The 21,476-nt window shown below is 47.9% G+C and overlaps 1 protein-coding gene across 9 annotated transcripts in view; it reads right to left on the bottom strand.

The window, feature by feature from the left end:
• LOC118787886 (transcription factor SOX-6-like) overlaps nt 1-21,476 on the bottom strand; it is a 170,839-nt gene that overhangs the window by 32,126 nt on the left and 117,237 nt on the right. For all 9 annotated transcript variants that reach the window (XM_036543630.1, XM_036543628.1, XM_036543634.1 and 6 more), the window contains 2 exons: nt 9,829-9,949; nt 4,126-4,205 (listed from right to left, as the gene is read on the bottom strand). In XM_036543630.1, the coding sequence (XP_036399523.1) occupies nt 4,126-4,205; nt 9,829-9,949 (201 nt within the window). The remainder of the gene's footprint in view (nt 1-4,125; nt 4,206-9,828; nt 9,950-21,476) is intronic.

Raw genomic sequence — 21,476 nt, 5'->3', positions numbered from 1 at the left:
TTGCAGTGTAAAGTCACCACTCGAGCAATTTAGCATCCAATACTTTAAAGCTTAAGGATGTGGCAGGGCTGAGCAATTAAAAAGAAGAAAGACGGGAGATTTCATTGAGAGAAGGCAGCCGGCGGGGTCCTGATGTGTTTGTGCTGCATGCCGCGTAGAGCAAGGGAAGGGCACAGATGTTCCACTCTAGCCCTGCCTTTACACCGCATGCATGGAAAAATAAAGCCTGCCCCTAATGATAAAAAACAGGCCTTTCTCGAAGTTCTCTTTGTTTATACTCTACGGTAAAACAAGCACACAGTACACCAGGCTGAGGACGACTGTGGGGGTAATTGTTCTCCTCCACACAGGTGATGGCATACAGCAACAAATTAAGGACCAATCTAAACAGAACAGCACACAATTCTTCAGCCAATTTGGTGTAACCGCCGGAGCCAAGGCCTTGCTGTTATTACGGCCTTGCGCTGAACACGGTACCAGTCTGAAACATGTAATGTGCTAGGTAAAATCTTGAGTGCAATCTTCTTAGCAAGGTGCGAGAAGCCAGGACAGGCCTTGCTAAAGGCATTGTTCCCCCGGCCCTCCGCAACTCCTTGGAGTCCTCCGAGAAGGAAGGAGAGACGCCGCATCTGCGAAACGCTCTAAACGTGTTCTCTCCTGCGCGCTTGTGGACCGGGAGCAATCCGTTTTGGGGGAGGCGTGGAGGGGGGGAGGCGCCGTGCAAAATTACTCCGCGCGCAGGAACGCGCAATGACAGCCGCGGCTCTGTATTGACAAGCAAATTGCACTTTCTAACACTCAAATGCTCCCGGCCCGGGCTCATTTCCTCTGATCGGGCCAAAACCTTTTGTCGCTACTTTCTTTTTTTTGAAGCGCGAGGGAGGATGGGGGGGGGTGGGTGGTGGAAGGAGGGGGGGGGGGGGGGTGGGGGGCGCTTTGCGCTCACGCCATGGACTGTTATGACACCAAAAATTGTTAAAGCGTGCGTCTCCGACATTAAGACTGGCAGAGCAGCCAGAGCCTGACTGGATGGCTGAGCACATTACCGCCGCTCTACTGTGGGAATTAATTCCTCCAATACGATGACTTTTTTTAAGGTTCATATATTCCACAATCTAAACAGAATAAATTGGTTAAAATGATAGCTTGCCAGGATGCTGACAGGGAGAGATATTTTAATTAGGGAGACGGACGCAGCCGGTGTCTGGCCGCCCCGCATTAGGGGAGGATCCTTTCCGCACAGGAAGTTGTACCCCTGCAGGTAAAGAGGGCAGCCTTCTCGCCGCTGCTCAGCGAAGCACACACACCCACACTGTCACCGATACCGCCATTAATGTGGATCTCGCCCCCAGCACTTACTTTTGATTAAACCGAAGACTCTACATGAATCATAACTGGAGGTGCTGTGTAAAATCAGGACTAAGACATCTGCGTGTACCGCACGGGTTGGCCGCGGCTCGGACGAGCGGTAAAGTGAGATTTGTTGCTCTTCCTTCCAGGAGGCTACACAAAGACACCACCAGGGAGGCCGCGGCTGCTGGACAAAGTCCGGCTCCCGTCTCCTTCCACCACAAATAACAGATCTTGCTTCTCATCCCCGTTGTTGCTCTTGTTTTCAAAAGAGCTGATCCTGTCCTCAGCTGACTCTCTGTGAGGTACTGAAGAATCCCTCCCCCTGCTGCGCTCCTGTGCCTCTCCATACTGGGATCAGCCGCGCAGCCAGAGAGATTACCGTCACTGCTATCACAATGAGGAGATGGGGGAGTTTAATCAGAGCCATTCCTACCTGGATATTAGGCTTTAATCATCCCCACCTTTGTGGTGCGGGCGAGAGAGAGAGCGCTCACGTGACTTGTTGATCTCAGCGGTGGAGGAAAGGGCATGTTTGCCTTGCCTTGCTGTTTTAGGGGAGTATCCGCGCAGAGCAAATAGCAGCCGCCAGCCGAAACGTACAGCGGGGGGACGGACTTCAATTAATGGGAATGCACCTTTCCTTGTTTACTGTGTTCTCTAAAGGTCAGCCAAGTCACGGTGTAGGAGGCTGCGTTTCAGGCCGTTCCCAGGGATAAATACATTATCAGAATTAATGGTTGCCACCCACCCACCCCCCCCCCAACCTTCAGATATACGACCATCCAAGCTTCCATCTGGTCTGCCGTGCGGCTAAAAATAGCCCCCCCGGCTGGCCGTTCCTTGCGACAGGCCGTCGGCACCCACCTCTCCCGCGGCAATGGAGGGGGGGGCAACGCCCCATGACCCAGCCGGGACCGGGGGGGCGCTTGCATCACCTGCACGTGCACGCGCGCATACCTTTCCCGACATGACGGGACACATCCTGCAGCGTGCTCATGCCTCATTGTTCTTCTCATGGCTGCATGATAAAGCGGCTCTTCCCGCCCCAGCTGCTGGCATTGTTAGGACTTGCCAAGGCTCATTAATGCTGAGAGCGATAAGCTCCGAAGGACAAATTGTGCTTGCGTATCGGATGGGGGGGGAGAAGTTACATGCCGTTCGCCCTCCCCCTCTTCCCACTCTTGGCTTTGTTTTGCAACAATCCAGGCTATCAGAAAGCTTGCCGTATTATTCGACTGTGAGTTTATCGATGCGGGCGATAAACCGAAGCGTTTATCTACACAGAAGAGCGTTTTTTATGAAGCAATAAAACCAATTTGAAATCCTTTCATGGTTTCGCGATCGACTCTATGGTAATGGAAGTCTCAGACATCCCCAGGATCGCACATCACAGTTGAATAGAGAGATGAGGCTACATCACAATGCCTGCAGGGAACTGGAGGCAGAGGGCAACTTTGAAGGGGTCAGGATTCTTGAAGGGGTCTGTTTCAACAGACACCACAAAATAGTTTCTACCCTATAACAACATAAACAGATTCACTAGCTCAAAACCAACACACACACTTCGAGGGCCAATACTAACACTGTAAAAATACCAGCTTATTCACAGAGGGTCAAAACTGAGGTGTCCACTCGCTTCTCTCTACCTGCAACAGGGAAATGTCACTTCACATCGGAATTTGTGGGAATTCTTTGCTCCTGAGACAATTTAGTCCACTTCATTTGCACACCTAATAATGTATGAGGTAAGTAACAACATGGAAATAGAGGTCTTCAGCATCCCTTTAATGTCTTATTACTATAAATGGCTTGTCAGTTCCATTGACAAAATCAGTTTGGCGACTAACACAAGGCTTTTAAGAGCTCTTTATCTCTCTCTCTCTCTCCTTCCTCTTGTGTTTCAGGCAATGAGCTGCTACTTACATTTGGGATTCTTATTCCAGCAGTTTCAGAAAACCTTAAAGATTTATGATTACAGAGTTTCAAGAGGCAGCATCCATCTACATACTCCATGGAGCTGCAAAGCTGCTTTGATTATACTGAGATTGAGCAGCCAAGACTGATAGCATTAGTGTAGCGGAATAGAGGGCTCGGCCTGTTTGTTATGTAGTCACATCTTGATGGAGGCAGCCAGGGAATACACGCTACTGATCTGACAAAAAAATGACCAAGCGCAGGCATTCAGAGAGCTTCATAACAGCGATGATCATGACGTTATTTATATGGGGGGTGGAGACAGACGATTGCCTTTGTTAGATGACAGAGGTTAACCAGTAACACCTGTTCACAAGTATGCAAGCCCCCCAGCAATGTCCCTACAGCAGCTGAGGGGTCTGTATGTTCCATGCCATACTTTATTTCCCATTCACACTCACAGCTACAGGGATACATGAATATGCTACTGCACAATCTCAGACCCACATATAAAAAAACAGTGCTTTAACAAAGGGCAGGAAGAGATAGTAGATATGGGCGAAGAGCCATAGCGGATTGAGAAACTCATGTCTGTTAGATGAAACAGAGGATGTACTAGGCATTCACATTATTTTTATTGCCTACTATAAAAGATGATCGTTATAACTCTTACCTGTGCTAAAACTATGAGGGTTAGCCCTCAGAGTGGAGATGAATTGCGCACGTAAGGTGTTAAGCTCGCTAGGAGGACTTGGAGAGTTATTTAGCATGCAACCCATTATTTTGCATACAGCTGGTTAGCAATTTTCCGCTACAGGCTTGGCTGGCGTCCCGAGCATTCTTTGTTGTTGCACATACCTGGAGCTGGAGCGGGCTGAGTCCCGACGCGGCGGCAGCAGCCATTGTCGACGGAATGAACTGCACGGGGTAGTTATCACCTGTCAGAGGGGGTGGGGGGAGGGGGGGGGGGAGGGGGGGTGGGGGAACAATGCACACAGGTTGAGACAATGAGCGGCCCCACAGCAAGCCAGGCAAGCGCCAACAAGACCCGCGGACCTGCCCCGCCTGCCCGCCCGCTCCTGTGCGTTCGGCTCGCGGCCCGCACATCTGCACCAACAAAAGGTTCAGCTGGGCAGAATTACCACGAACCCATCCCTGCAACCCCCCCCCCCCCCCTCCCCCCCAACGGGCCTTCATGGGCCGACAGGCGGTACAAGAGCATTAAGATTTAGCTTTTTTCTAAAAAAAAAAAACCTCAACAAAAAACAAACATCTGTGAGATTACTTGTTAATACTGGGGAAAAGTGTCATGCTCTCTCACGCACTTTACGTAGTTGTGCACATACTTTTGTTCAGCTTGGTGTTTTATAAGAGAGAGACATTATGGATGCGGATTAGAAAGACACAGAAGTCTCTGTGGCAGAAGACGGATGGAGAGTCCCACAAAAGCGACAGGATAGAAGAAGGCCCAATGTAACCACAGAGCACTCTCTCCTAAAATTTAAAAGGAAACAATTTAATTATATAGTATTGTTATAAGTTTTGCAAGTGTGAAAAAAACAAATGTTTCAGACATAAAAAATGTATAATGTACAATTACATTACTCATGGTTGAGGGCAAAATATAATACAATCTGAGTGAATTGCTTACCACTGCTTCATACTACGACTGGAGGACTATCACAAAGCACTGCTCTAGTTAGGACTGCTGTCTGAGTTTGATGTAAAAGACTGTGAAAGGTGGTGACGTGGTGTGGGGTGTGACTCCGATCAGTGAGGGAGTATGATGGGCTTGGGGCGTGCTGTGGTCTCCGGGAGTATTCAGGACCAATGGGTCCGGGCGGCTCATCTGCAGCAGGGGCCTAACGGAGGCTGGTGTGGAGGGACTTGGCCTCGGTTCAGATCCCACTTCTGCCTGTCATTTCTCCTCTCAAACATATGGGGCCATTAAGCCACAGGCACGAGGGGAAATGTATACACCTTCTCTTTTTTTCCCTCCCTCCCTTGCTCTCCGCGATCCTGCGCAGCGCAGCGTATTGTGATGCGGCCAAGAAACCCGATCGGCGTTTTTTGATGTGGCGGCGAATAACGGTGTGCAATCGAGCCTGATTTTGGGCTGCACTGCAGGGAAGATTACGCGGGGGCAGCCGCCGTGGCTCTCTCCTCACACTTCGGCTCCTGTGTTCAAGCGCCGGGTCCTCTTCCCCTCTCCCCTCTCGCTCTCTCTCCCCGCCGCTGTCCGGGTAAGTGATTTCTCCCATCATTAGGAGGGGAGGTCGATGGCTGTGACGGTTATGTGAAACTGGAGCGGGTCGGGTGCCAAATGAGGACGCCGGCCCTGCCCGCGGGGAGGAGGGGAGCTCGGCGGACTGGGCCACCCGCCAGGTCGGTGTCTGTGTGCGAGTGAACCCTGCTTTGAAAGGCCACTCCGGGCCACGCGCTGCTGCTCCCAGGCCCAAATTCAGTGCTGGACGGCAGTTGGGGTTGGGTAATACCAGGGCCCGATCAGGTGGGGTTCCTTTCCCAGCACTCTTCATCACTTGTGAGACACATGTGGTTTGTTCCGTCCAAGAAGGGGAAGGGTGCTGTGGGGTCGGGTTGGCTCTTGCCTCTTGCCCCAGTGGTATCCATAGCGATCATCCCTCACACAGCTTTACCCAACAGTCAGGGCTTCTGCGTGGCCTTCAGTGCCCAAGCCGATGCTACTTGGGGGAGTCATGTTTAATCTGAGAGAGGCAGAGAGAAACTGATCATCAGACTGGAAGAGGAGGGACGAGTGTGAGAATTATACTAGGTCTCCAGCACCCTCTCCAACATCACAGACCAGAGAGCTGACTTCTGACGGATCCTCGGCTTTGTAATTTACCTCTGATGCCCGGCGTTTTATTAGCTACGCCGCTATCAAAGCCTTCCCCGCTTTCGTGTCCAACACCGAGCGGGAAGGAAAAGCCAAACAGCTGCCGTTCCAAATCCTAATTTCAACACTGCCTTTTCGCACCTTCTTAAGGGCGCTGGCAGACCGTCGGGCTCTTAAATAATGTTAAAAAGGGCCTTTGCGTGAAATAATAATAGCGGCAAGCCCTCATCCCGCATTCCTTTTCAGCCAGATGTCATGTTGTAAAACGAGCGCGGCCAATTAAGCGGGAGCCGCCAGGGCCCTGAGTGACCTTCTTCAGCCGTGAGCACCCTCATGCCCTCCGCAGGGCTCGGCAGCAGCCTCAGGTTGCCGCTTCAGGACATAAGTGTTTGCACTACAGCGTAATGAAAATGTGCAGGAGTGGCATGAAGAATTCAGGACCACTCTACCAGCACCACCCCCCTTCCCCCACAACATTTGGGCACCGAATGCCCTGGGCATACAATTTTTAATATTCTGTCAGTGATGAGATCGCTTTGTAAGAAATAGTTAGGAGCTGAGAGAAAAAGAGTTGAGGAACTTACAGTAAACTTTTCTTTTTTTTTATTTCAGGTGATTCCCTCTGAATTTCTTAATGTTGAGAACAGTTTTATAGGGCTTTGAGGTACAGAATATAGAGCTGATCATTGAGAGTGCGAGAGAAGAACTCAATGGCGCAGTTGCGTGGTAACATGGGCAAGGCGTCCACCATCCATGGCGGAGTGTGTGACCTGCTGTTGGACAGCAGTCGCTCCATCTGGGGGTCGAGGCTCGGCGTCCGGTCATTACCAGAGGGGGAGAGGGCCGGAGAGCCATCGGCGCGCCCCGGCGGCCCCATTACGAGGCTCTCCTGCACGGGCAGGGGCAACGGGGTGCGGGCGCCGCTCCGTTTCCCCCGCTCGCCTATTTGCTTAAAGGATGGACGCCATTACGGCTCTTGATGTGCAGCCAGGTCATTGAGCACAGCGAGCGTTGCGAGCGCCGGGGCCTATCGCAACCCTGGCGACCGTGGCGTCATGCTGAGGCCAAGGCCTGGATGTGCCTGGCCTCCACGGCTTGTGTTCACACAGAAACGAAGGCAGGTATGCCAGCAAAGGTGCTTGTAGGATTGGCCTTGTGCAAACACCTTGATGAGATTACTGGGGTGACGGGTGGAGGGGAGAGGAGGGGGGCTAAGTGGAAAGTAGAGGCTGTGAGGAGCTGCATGAATTGTTTTTTGGACCCCTAACCCCTAACCCCCAACCCCCCCCCCCCGCATTCACGGCTTTCTTTTTCTTTACAAACTCATGAATAATGCACTGCACGGCATGCTGGAGATTTCGTAATAAGTCCTGTTATTTGTACTAAAATGTTTTCCATGTCAAACATATTAAAAAATCAAACTGGCAAAAGAATCCCCTCTGGCTCTTTTTTCCAGCTGTCATGCCTCTGTAGTTCCAAAGTAGCTGAGTTTCTGTTTCATCGTGGGGCTTTATAGTTAATTTACTAGCAGAGCTACCACGCCCCGAGATATTCTGCTACCTTTTCACTCTCTCCTTTCACTCTTTGTGTGTGTGTGTGTGTGTGTGTGTGTGTGTGTGCGTGTGTGTTCTACTTCTCCTGTGATTTGAGAGGTGTTGGCAACAAAATGTATTTTTCAAAGACTGGAGTGAAGACAAAAGGCAGGCGGGCCGTTCCCCCTGATACATGTCTGCCATAAATCCTTCTCTCTGACAGCTCTCTCTTTCTTCCTCCGCTACTGATCTGTTCCTTGTCATTTCCCAGAGGCCTTATTGATGTGTCAATTGGGCTGTGTGATACACGGCAAAGGCCTTGTGCGTGCATTTTTTTTTTTTGTTTACAGACGGCCGATAGTCAATGCGTATCAGAGAGGAAAAAAAAAAACCACACGCGCACACACACAAAAAACAGGGGGAGCAGGCACTTTTCTTATCTGCCCAGGATCACTCCGGGGCAGGAATTCACTTCCATTTTAATTACAGAAGCAGAAAAAAAACACCGCCCCTTTAATTCTCACGGCAATGAGGGGAGGGGCCTGGGGTGCGGGGTGACTGCCCTGGCAGGGTGTCAATCGACGCGCTCTAGCAGTTTTTTTTCCTCTCCCCCTTAATCTGTTGGCGGGTTCGGGAATGCTTCGCGTGAGGAGCGCTCCTTCTCCCGGGTCTTGTGCGCAGGTAGGAGGCGGCAGCGTGCCGGGACAGGTACGGGGAGCAGAGTCCCAAGACTCCTGTGCCCTTTCGTCCCCCCGCAGGGGAGGGAGGGCTTGCTGAGCGCAGCGCAGGCAGAGAGCACCCTCCTCCTTCTCCCCAAAGCGCTCACACCCCCACCAACATCTGTAATTGCACAGCTTTGTTTGAGGGGCTTTTTGGAGCGCCGCTGTTTGTTGATATATAAATTACGCCCGCCGGACTCATTCAGACCCTGTCAGCCCGTCGGGGTGGCATTGTGGGAGCCGGGAGGCTATTTGGGGGCCCATTGTTATTAGCTGCCCTGCTCCGTTAGCCAGTTCCTTTACAATAGCGCACGGCATTACAGTAAAGGTGTTGGCTGTATGGGGACTGTCTATGACAGACATTCAACACGTGGTGAAACACAGCAAAGTATGGCTGTGACATGGTGGACAAAATGAAAACCTAACACACATTAGTAACATTATTCCAATGTTTTTTCCAAATGTTTTCTTTTTTTTTTCCTGTGTTCAGGCCTGGCAGAATATGAGGAGAGAGCTCCACTGATTGATTCAGGGCGATGTTTCGGGGAACGGGAGGAGCCTTCTCGGAGTTAAATAATGTCTCCACTCTCACTGAGCAAACGCTGATATGCTTCTAATCTCTCCCTAGGACTTCTTTACAACAGATATGTGTTCCATCATTCCAATCAGCTCCTCCATTTGTTCCACTGTCCCCTGTCCAGTGAGCTACACAGTGGAATGTGTGCAAGACGGGAGAAGACAGCGGAGCAGCGACAGAGAGCAGGTGCTGCTTTCACCTCTGCCCTGGGAATACCACGCAGAGCAGGGAAGGACATTCCTCTGAGCTCTGTGCGGGGCAGAGGGATTGTGTTACTCGTCCCTCCTTGATTTCAGAATGGCAATTACAGAGAGGACGCTTTCATGTCTGATGTGCTGTTTACATTCCGGCCGGGCTGTCCGGTCCATTGTTCCCCATGTAAACTGCCTTAAAGTTTGACAATGCCCAGTCTGCGCTCCGCCCGCCTGTGCTGAAAGATTCCAAGGTGACACCCGTCACGGGACTGGTAATTGCTTTGACGAGGTGAGCCAATTGCTCCTTGAGAGTTTAGAATGAGGAGCGTGTGTGCGTCAGCTCAGTGTGGCAGGTTCTGTGTGGCACCAGGGTGACATCATAGTCTCTTCTGGTAGAAGAGTGAACTAAAGGTATGTAGCAGTGAGAAGTGCTGTATGAATGTTGGTGCAGTGGATGGTGAGGGGACTCTATGACTAGGCTGGCTGATGTGACTGCCATTGCAGACTGTAAAAAACTCAGGAGCAAAGGAATATCAAACATGCACTGTTCCAGAGTAAGCTGGAGAGGGCTGGAGAGAGGCATGGGCAGAAAATCAGTGTGAGTGAGAGACTGGAAGACATACATATACACAAAGGCAGAAAGAGAGAAACAGAGAGCGAGAGAGGGAGGGAGGGAGGGTACCTGGCTTGTACGTGATTCCCGGGGGGAAGAGGAAGCCCTGCTGGGCGGCTGCGGCCGCTGCCAGAGTGCGCTGGTCGTGTGGAAAAATCGGGATCATGAGCGGAGGCATGTGACCCTGGACCTGCGGAACACAGAGAGAGCAGAGATCAGACGGCGGCCAAATGCCTCCTGACAGGTGGATCGGCGGCGCGGGGCAGCTCGCGCGCTCGCACAATGCGCCTCCCGGCCTCGCCTCTGCTAAATCTCCGGGCAACCCGCATTATCACATCAAAAGAGCCTCGGCCTTCCATTGTCTCATCCTGCGTGTCAAAAGTGCGGCTCCCGGGAAAAGGGGGTGGCGAGGAGCAGGGTTTCGTCTCTTCATGTTTTTCCCCCCAGTGTCATTGCTGGATGGGTGACGGGTGTGAGTGTTGTGTGCTTCGGTTTTGAAACAGGAAAGTCTACCATTTTAAATGCCCTAGGAAAGAACTCCTGCACGTGCTTTATATTTCTGTGTTGACTCTGTAAGCCTGGCCAGAAGAGCCACTTCAAGGACATCAGCCATCTGAAATGACCCATCATTACAGAGCTCTGACAATCAGAATAAACCACCACCACAATTTCAGAACTGAACGACAGTCTTCTTTGTGCTATATTTCTATTTGTGCTATATTTCTCCATAGCTTGGAGAGATGAACAATCATTGACATTACACATGCACATTGCACATACACATTATTCCAGTCAGTTTATCAGTTCCAGAAGGTTATCAGTAACTTACATATTATGTATTCTACAGGTCAGATGGAGATTGACAGCAACCTAGTTGAGGTTTTCAGGGAAAAAAAATATGTATGAAAATGAGTATCAAGTAGAGTGTTCTGTTGGAACAACCAAACGAGTGACGTATAAAAGGCAGATTATAAATGCCTGCAAGCTACAGCCAATTAAGCACTTTCCCTAAGTTTTATGGTCTCATAGAATAACCCTTAGGTGAGTGCAGGCCGCAGGAGCACAGATCAAGTCTGCAGGAGCACAGATGAAACTTTAATCATCAAAGAGACAGTCAGGTGATCACCAAGTGCATGGGTGTCCGAGGTGAGGGTTAAGCCTGGGAGAGGCGGGATTACAGATCGCATTGGGAGCAGAGCGCCCAGGACCTTAGCGGCGCTGAGTGACAGGTAAAGATGTGAGCCAAAATGCTCACCCCCCGTTTGATATTTTTTGGGAAGATCATTTATAAAAAACAATAAAGGCCCAGGCAGAGTGGCGGTTTACAGCATCTGCTTCCAGCAGCGTGAGACTGGAAAGGGCTCAACCGGCCCCTTCCCTCCCTGATATTTCATTTTAACGTCGGCTGCCACGCTCCGCGGCATGCTACATCAAGCACTGCCCCTTGGACCGTCTCAGAGTTCTCCGTCTGTCCGTATTAACCTTCGTTGGTGGGCTTGGTTTCCCCCCCTGGAGTGAGATTCTGTAACAGCGGGACTGGCTAGCTGCTGGGTAAATGTGAGGCGGAGGGAGGGGTGCGCTGGTATCATGTGGAGCTGCAGAGCAGGCCACGCAGAGTTAAAACAGGCCCCGTTGCACTGTCGCGTCCCCTTTCCTGCCTCCGCCTGACGGGCCGCAGAACAACGCCGCGGCGTGCCCACAAGGGGTTAATCCGCCAGCCAGCCTGCCCACCTCAGGGGAACCCGCCTGGAAACGGGGTTAATAAAGGTCGCCCGCGAAAATAAACACTTTACAGTCTGTTTCTCCGTTCGGGTCCTCTTAAAAATCAACTCGCAATAAAAACCAGCCCCCGGCGCAATTACCGCCGCGGCATCGGGGCATGAAATCAGCTCTGCTTTGAGCAGACGTTTCACCGCGCGTTATAGCTGAGCTAAGCCCGCTCAGTTCGCGATATCCACTTTCCCCCACCAGCTCACCTCTCCCAGCCACTGCAAGGTTCAGCAGGACCTACTCCTTCGATACACCCAAACCTTCAGGGCCGCTTCAACCACCAGCCCAGAGGTGAGATCGGGTGGTGACCTTTCACAGCTGGTCTGCAGTGCTTTTAAAAAGACAAATATAGAGTGAACCTTTTCCGAGAGTCAGGGAAGGAACTTCTCAGATTCACAGCTTAGTACATCTGGATGTTCCTCTACTGTTCTGCTGAAAAAAAAAATATCTTCAGATTTGCTTTGGCTTGAGAACACTATATGTTCTGTGTGCCTTAATAACAAATGCCAGGATATAAAAGCTGATGTTCCAGGGTGCCCTGATGAAAGATGGGACCCCCTGGCTGGCCCCGTACATGTGCAGCGCATGGAAAACTGTAATAATCATTGGCACAATGCAGGGTACAGTCCGTGGCACAAAGTGTTGGGGTCGGAAAGCTCCATTCTATAATGGGAAACACGATTAGGCCTTGTGTAGTTTATTGGTTCGTTCAGCAAAACTGCTTTAAAAATGCTTCCGCATAGTGCAGTACACAGGCCGTCCTCTGGAGTGCTGCCGCCCTGTGAGCTTTGAAAGCGTTTTAATTTCACTTTTAATTTCGCTCCTCATTAAAGCCTGCAAAAGTCCAGTCACTTACATTATTGCGATTAACCTTACACGTGTTAACCGGGAAATACCCGCCACTCCAAAGCCAAGGTATCAGCAAGAACATCTGCTCCTCTCAAAGAGAAAATATCGCTGTACGTCAACCGGTGAACCTCGCAAAAATTACAACAGCACAATACAGAGCATTACTGAACACTGGACTGTCTATTTGTTGAACGCTACATTAAGAATAAATGCCTGTATACTAAAGTTTTAGGCATATTTTTTTAAGAAAGTGACATGCTGTCCCAGGAAACATTCATATTATGCTTATGTGATCAAATCATAAAAAATGAATAATGATTAATACATAACATATAATAACTAAACTATACCAAGACGTAAGTGTACAATTAATTAAACAATGTAGAAAACAAATTATTTAATTCATTTACAATATGTCTGAATGTATTTTACAGATGAGAGAAGTATATTTGGATGCAATTAGACAGTGTCCTTATCAATCTTTCAATCATCTATGGAAGGAAAATAATATCTGAAGAAGTTTCAGAGCTACGCAGCTTCTTACATGCTCAATTAACAGATGATAAGAGTGCATTGGTCGCCTCCACATTATCACTGTAATTTTCCTATGACTGGTGATAAATTCAATATGGAGAGAGGGGGGCTGGCCTTGGTCTGCCTAACCTCTTGCTCATTTCAATGAATTACTGATCAGTTCCCGGACAAAAAAAAAAAAAGAAACATCCGTTCCTCACCATGCATCTTTCCCTCTCCCTCTCATCCCCCCCTCCTTGTCTCTTGCCCCCCCCCCCCCCCCTCTCTCTCTCTCTCTCTCAGGCTGCCAGCTTCACCAGGCTTTGAAAGGGTTACCCTCAAGTTCATGTGCCAATCGGCCCGGTGCCCAGAATATGTGAATTGCAGGGATGATCTTCAGGAGTCTGAGAGAATGAGGTGCAGCAGATGTGAGCCGGGCACTCGGCACCTTCCCCTTCGCTCCTCAGAAATGCGCCGCATTGTTGCGGTGCCGCCGCTCCGCTTTTGTCTTAGCGGTGCTAAGTGCTGGATAGTGCCATTTCTCGCCATCTGCCCCGAAGCTACATTAAAGAATCATGAATGGGCTAACTGGCCCGCTATCTTATGAGGAACAGGTGCTATTGTTTGTCCCCAAAGACCCACAGTAAGGATCTGACTCTGAATACTTGAGGAAGAGCATCTGTAGCAATCAGTCAGACCAAGAGTTGGCAAGGATCCTCTAGCTGTCAGTGTACCACAGTACCAATTTACCAGACTATCGCTGTATCAGAGCACCAGAGTACCACTCTAACTGACTACCAGCATGTCACTGTACCACCATACCAATGCACCAGAGAACCACAGTAACAGCACACCACTGTACCATAGTACCAACATACTGGAGAACCATAATGCCAGCATAGCAGTGTACCAAGGTGCCAGAATACTACTCTGGCAGAGTACCAGTATGCTACTGTACCACAGTACTAATGTACCAGAGTAAAACCCTACCAGAGTATCTCAGCATTGCTGTACCAGATATCAGAGTACTAGGAAACCAAAAAAAAAAAATTATTTGTTTCCCAGAGGAGTACCATAGCAGCAGTCTTGCATACCAGTGTACCAATGTACCAGTATACCAGAGTGCTACTGTATCAGTGTAGCACTGTACTGTACCAGGGTGATAGTATCTCAGGGGCTGAGAAAAATATTGAGCTCTTAACCCTGCTTACACTGTTACACTGCAATGTGTTCGACAGCGTGCCATTTCAGATATATCTGTATCCACTGTATATGTGTGCGTGTGCACAAGTGTGTATGGTCTGTCATTACAGTACAAGACAGCTGCCCCAGAATCCCCTCTGCACACAGACGTCTCTCTGTAGAGCCTCCTGTCTACATATATGAGCTAAAATAAGGCAGAGCAAATATACAGCCTTAGCCCAAAGGTAAGCTCTGGATTCATCAATATCAATGATGAAAACACTGACATCAGCACCACGGTCCAATAATGCAAAGACCAGATAATCCCAGGGTCGAGTGGTACAGAGACACCCAAAGGGCCAGGTTGGCTACAATGAGATCAGTATTAGGGAGCACTGTGTAGCTTACTGACATACAGTATCTACACTGTGAGCACAGGAGTGCCTTCCTGCTGGAGGCATATAGTAGCTCATATATCTAAGGTCAGAGCAGCAGGCATTGGTGATGGCAAAAGAAGCACACATCCCATCCCTGTGCTCAACAGCAGCCGTGTCAGTGCCCATGCACCTCACTGTCTTTCAACTCACTTTCAAAGGCCTGGGGGATGCCCCAGTGGCAGTCCCCCTACCCTCCAAAGTAGAGTTTGATCTTCTGTGAAGATCACTTTGGCGCTTTGGGAGAAGGGGAGTTGTTTAAACATGTCCGAATGCCTTTGGTGTTCATGAGATAAGACACAGACAAAAAACAGGTTAAAAAATGCTCTGCTTCTCTCTCCATTTAAAATGCTGAATCTGCTTTTTACATACAGGAGCTGCTGGTACCATGTCTAATTTCCATGCTGCACACCCCCCAAAGTGCCACCTAAATCTGTTTGTGTGAAAACTTTTCCTTTTGCATTTAACCATGTGTATACAGGAGAGCCTCTGATGTGAGAGGTAGACACATGAGACCATGAGATTTCATTAGAGGCTGATCACAGTTGTGGGTGGAGCCCAATGGGCAGCAGTAAAGTGAGTACTCAAAAAGCAGGCCTTGAGATAGCATCATTCAGGTGTGCACAAAAGACAGATCCTGGATCAGCCAGTGTCTCACCTCAGACATCCTTTTTCCCAGCTCCAGCGTCAGCTCTCCACTTTTCACATCTTTCAGAGAAACTTGGGAAATCTAATTTTAGCTTGAGAGGGAATGGTTCCCGCCATTACCGCCAGTAGTAATAGTTCACACTTTGTTCTCTATGCACTCCAGCGACTGAATCCAAAGGGTCGCTAGAGACAAACTGCCTAAGGGGAACTGTTTCAAGGTGAAGAAATCTGGGAAAGCTGGCAGATCCTGTTCATACATGAGGCTAAAAGCTCTGAAACCAAACGACAGCACAAACCCAACAGCCACTTCTGTGTATCCTGCACAGAGTGCGCTTTCTGCTAAGTAAACCAGAGGGGAAACCTGAATGAAATGGCCCCTGGGCAGCAGCGTGTGAGTAATTCTTTGTTCTAACGAGGTTAATTCACAAAAACAATCCCAGTGCGCACATTACGCCCACGCCACGAGCCATTTATCCGTTACCCACAATCCTCCTGAAAAAGAGGAGAAGAGCTCTGAGCGCTAATCCTGCAGACATACGCTCAAATAAAAGTCAGAGATATTCCTCTCTGCTGCTCTTCCAGTCCCCTCCCAAAAGGCAAATGAGCCCCATGCCCTTCGCCCCACCCCCCACTACCCGCCTGGATCAATAGAACCTGGCTGAACTTCGATCTCTGCACTTTCTTCTGCCCGGTGAACCTGGGATGAACGCCAGGGCTCTACCTCCCCTTACAAACCCTCCCCATTGTCCTTTATCTTGAGTTGGGGGGGGGGGGGGGGGGCCAGTGTGTCACAAATTTACCGGCCACCTACAAAGGGCATTTGTCTGGCCAAGGCTTTGACCACTCCCCCTCCCAAACCTCTACCCCCAAAGCTCCAGGGTCTTTTTCAGGAAATGCCTTTTTTAACTGGCAGGTAAGAGATTAACATCTACAGCTGCAGGAACACAATCTCCACTTTGTCAGATAGGTGTTTGTGCAAGAGCCCGCCAAACATGTGATTTGTTTATGTTGTAGCAATGATCTTCAACAAAAGGGGACCGTCTGGCTGAGACTAATGGGCTAGGAACCTATTTATTGTGCCGTTTCTTCAGGGCAGGGTGTGGGGCCGAGAAAAGTGTAACGCACCAGCAAGGTCGCGCTGTCTGGAGGAATAACCAATAGATGACTTCTTGTTCCACTAATTCCTTACACAGTAAAACAAGCTCTTCTGGATAACAGCCATTCCAATATGTCTATATTAAATCTCAGGCTGTTAGAAAGGAGGACAAGCCCCCCCCCCGGCCCCTCTGTAGAGCTGCAGCCTGCTGAGGAATTGCATGAAAATCAAAGCATGGAACACCAATGTGTATTCATATGAAACGCTTTTTGCGAATAATGTGAGATCTTGTATTTTTAAACAGGTTTAATGATGACTTATTTATGTTGGAAACCGGGGAATGGGGTAAAGATATTTATATGTGCGGCTCACACTTTTAAGAAATGCAACTGCTGAATTAAGTCATACCTTCTTGAAACATCCATATTAATAAATAAGTATTAAAAAAACAATGAGTGTTTGCTGAGGTGCATCACACATGTAAGCTGCTTAGAGTAAAAGGGGGGAAAAACCAGGCTACTCCCCTATGGCTAAGGATAAAAAGTGATCAATGGAGATTCAACTGAAAAGCACAATTACAGCAACTTCTGCAGCCTCAAAGACCCAAAATGTAATTTAAGTTGGTAAATATTTTAAGCAATTAGGCTTACGATGACTATAAAATATCAAAGATAAGCCTTAGGGTCCTCTCTCTCTCTGTAGCTTTGTATTGATACAGTACATATGCTCCATGTTCATTATACTTCTCTTTCACAGTCAATCTTACACTTGCTCCCCCTCTCCCTTTTCCCTCTCTCTATCATTGCTTGCTGGATTTGGCCTGTTCATCTTTAATTAATACCTCCCCCTTAATGTTAGATTTGCCTGAATTACAACACAAGGTCAGTGGAGGAGCTGCAGCTCAGCAGAGAGAGAAAGAGAGAGAGAAAGAAAAAAAAATTCTATTCTGTCAGGGCCTGGTCATAAAATGAAAAAGGTTTGCAGTAAACTGGCAAAATCCGTAAGGACTCCCTCAAACAGCATGGGTAAACAGAGGAGAGGAGAACAGACATAAACAAACCCAGAAGTAAGTCTGAGGCTAGCATCATTATCGCAGATATGTATCTCCAATATATGGAAATGGAACATAAGTGAAATGCCTCCAGCACTCGCTGTGTGGAAACGAGTGGCCTTACAGAGGACATTTGGCAGGCAGTTGTCGGATTGCCGCCCTTGTATGTGCGAGGGGAAGCGTGGAGCTTTTTTGTGTGTGTGTGTGCGGTGTATGCGGCACTTTGTCTTCAGTGTGACTGACTTAATATGGTAATGAACTGGAGTCAAAGGAGGAGGCAGCAAGTGCCTTACCTGTTACCGCTGTATTAGCACTTCAAAGGGGAAGACGGCAACATGCCACTGAGGATGTGTGCGAATGCCTGTTTGTCCCTCAGCAGGTGAGGAAACTGCATCTCACATGAGGAGCATCTCTGCAGTGTTTCAATAGCCTTTTATTTGGAAAACACACCAACTGTATTGCAAAAAATATGCTTTACATTATCTAACAGTCATTGCTACTCATAACTTTGACTTCTAGTAAAGGTTGCAAGTGAAACATTTAAAACTGTTTCATATGTAACCATTGTACAATGCTAGCTTGCTGTATGTGGCATGTACAGGCACCCTGCAGTTACACTATTTCAATCTGGTGTCACCTTCATGTGTAATTCAATGGGTAAATTGTATAAATCAAGAAAATCTACAAACAGGATAGTAAACTGCATATGTATATTTATACACACACACGCATACACACACGTGCACACACACGCACACGCATACACACACACGCACACGCACACGCACACGCACACGCACACGCACACACACACACACACACATACATATAACAAAATAAAGACACACTGATACATTAATCCATCAGCAAATTAAGTAAAGTGACAGCCTGGATTTAACTAAGTCACTTTGTTTTAATACAGCGCCTGATTTATCTAATAAAGGTTTATTCAATCATGTTAGTTGATTCAATAGCACTTCCCTTAAGATAGCCTGATGGTTTTGACTGAATCCAGCAGTGTGTGAGGTTTGTGTGTATATCTTTAGAACTGGGACTAGTTAAGAGTTCAAATTTTCTGTTAAAAAAGAATAGCTAGGAACCATGTGACCCTGAGAGATTTCACTTCTGGAATGTTTCACATCCAGATACACAAACAAATAAATGTAAGCATATAATCAAAAGCTTCTGGGAACATTCTGCTCGAAAACAATAAATTACAAGCAAAGCGTGCTGTTTTTTTTTTTTTCTTGTAAATATAACCTTAAGTTTTTAACATTTTTAGGCTGTACCATATTTTCCTCTAAAATATTTTCTATTATATTAATTCACTAAATAATTAACAAAGAGGGTAAAAATATCTCTTTTCAATGTTTATCATCCATATTACATGACACACATGACTACAAGACATCTGTTTGTTTTTAAAGAATGTGAAAGGCAAAACAACGAACCAAATGTTTTTTTGTAGTCTAAATATGCACAACACACGCTAAAACCGTAACAATGTCCAAACAATGCACAGAGCGATTTTGGGAGTCTCCAGAAACTTAATTTAAAAAATGTTCGGTGTCCAATGGCTGGCTATAATCAGACCACCCGTAATGTAATCATGGCATTGTCCGCGGCGGAGCTCAAGGAGGAGGGGGTGCATTAGCCCCTCTTCCTGCCGTCCGCCGACAGACTGGCCCGTTGTCTTCACAATTGCCTCCCAGCTGCTGGGACTTGTGAAAACAACAGAGAGCACTCTGTTGTCCGGCAGAAAGCGGGATTGTTATGAGGAACTTTACTGCGGGCACATGAGTGTGTTAAGACTTTAAAACACGCTCGGATGTCATGTGCACACCCAGTGACGGGCAAGAATAATTATGAAAAAAAAAACACACACACACACACACACACAAAAAAAAAAAACAACTACGTGTCTATGAGAAACGGTGCAGGACAGAATGACCCATTCATTGTGCTCCTTCGGGAATGTTCGGACTCTCCGTTGCCTTGAAAACAAAAAGGCCCTTTTTTGTGCTGCCGTGGGCTGAATGCTGTGCTTTGCCACCCTCGCCCTAAGAAAACACGGGCCCCCTTTCTGACGGCTGGCCGGACGCACACAGTAGACGCTGTTATGGCTGTCCTTATCCTTCACTGTGCCTGCTGCGGAGGCCTCAGCCAATGCAACGCCAACGCAAAGTACACGCAAAGCCGACGTTACGCAAACACAAAGGCAACACGACGGCACCGTCAATCCGATCTGAAGACAACGTACAGGCAACACAAGGAGAATGTAAAGCCAACGCAAATACCATGCAAAGAAAATGCAGAGCCAACGTGGCCTTAAAGGTACTAAACTTAACCTAAAGTTAAAGTAACCTAAGGTTACTGTAAACACAAAGACAATGTAGAACTGATACAAACAGTTTTGAGCAACATTAATAGGAAACAGAACCAGTAACAGACAGAAAATAAAGTCAATTTGAGGATATGTTCTTTGTCCAAAGACAGCTGTCTATAGGATTCTCAGACACTGAGAGTTAAGTACAGGCCAACAGTCCTGACCTGTACAGGGCTGTGGCTATTGAAGGCCATTTCTTTGTGCCAAATTACATAGTGTGTGTACTTTGTAGTCCTCTACTTTGTTTGAAGTTTCACATCTACTCTGTAAAGTACACTATAAGTACAGCAGATGCAGCAGTATTTCACAGAAAAAAAACAGGGAAAGTCATGTAATTTCCAGTAGTAAAGTCCAACTGATTTAGCATTTGTTAATTATTCTCACCTCTAGTGTGAGACCCTCTGTAAGCTGCAGGTTTTTGCCACACAAAACCAGCTCCCACAGCTTACTTTGGAAACCCCTCAGGTACCTAATTAATGACAGACTCAGGTGCGACTTCACACACTCTAACTGTTCATGCGACGGCCTTTCTCTCGATGGAGCCTCTTAATTAATACACCTAAACCGCAGAGGTGTTAAAGCACAAATCAGGGGTTACTGCGCCGCTGTTAACAACGAAGAACGCAAGGTTGTGTAATTAACATGTATAATTGACCCGTGTTTGTCTACATTCTTACAGCGAACAGAATGGGCGCATACATTCTTAGCATATGTTCCAAACAAGTGCGCCTTTGTCTCGACCTGCCCCTCGATCCCCACGACTCTGCTGCAGCTATTCCAGCGTGTAAGCGGGGAAACGTGTCTCACGGCAATAACATATGCAGCTCAGCTTTGCCAGTGTGCGCCAGCCAGGGCTGCTGGGTCTTGGCTGGATGATACCAGAGTGAACTCAATGATGGCTGAACTGTGAACATGTTTGCTTTTTACGAACAATACCGCTGAATTAATTAATCCAGTCCATATTCAATACACCCTACCCCCACACAAAATTAACCTGGACCTATAAGAGCATTAAAGTGAGATGTCTATTGTAAGTTAATATGCCAAAGAGAATCTCTGAAACGCCATTAGCAGCATCCCCCCAAGGCCTTAGCCACCGAAGCCTACCAAGCAATTCCACCCAGATAGCCCCCTCTGTTTATATTCATAATTTATGAATTTGTTTAAATAGGCCGGCAATATTACAGTTCCCCATTCATCCACTTAGCTTAATTTCCAAACCATCACGTCCATTGCTGAGGTTGTATCTATTAAGCCCTTTTTGTGCATCATTAAGTTTTAACTGGGTCCCGATAGCTTTATTGTTCAAATTGCGTATGAATTTATTTAACGTCAGCATTTCCTCTGGAACCTGACAAGAGCTCACATTTTATAACTAATTAAATTGATCCCACCCCCACCCGCCCCCCGCAGCAAAAGCCACTAAACGGAATTATTTGTACCCAAGTGTCAATATATTAAATCAAAGGGGTAATGAGTCAGGTCACTGCGTTCTTTTATCTTGAACCTTGCTCGAGCAGGTCCTCGTCAGCTAAACTATCTCTTCATATGGTGGACGTCCATTTGTAAGTGTCGCGTTGTGGGGCTGACGAGAATGTGATGGTTTGATGGGGTCTCCATAGGAGCAAGTGGGCACTCACTTGGGGGCAGTCCTTTGTGAGTGTTTGTTCTGTGAACACTTGGCACTTAAAAATAACAGCAGCAGCAACAACAACAACGAACAGAAACATTCTCCTATTATACTACTGATGTTTACGCGGCTCTGCTAATTGGGTATTTACACATTCT

The sequence above is a fragment of the Megalops cyprinoides genome, chromosome 13 (genome assembly GCF_013368585.1).
Source record: "Megalops cyprinoides isolate fMegCyp1 chromosome 13, fMegCyp1.pri, whole genome shotgun sequence".
In the NCBI taxonomy this organism is placed as follows: Eukaryota; Metazoa; Chordata; class Actinopteri; order Elopiformes; family Megalopidae; genus Megalops; species Megalops cyprinoides.
The sequence above is the reverse complement of the archived record's forward strand: the minus strand, read 5'-3'. Positions and strand labels throughout refer to the sequence as shown.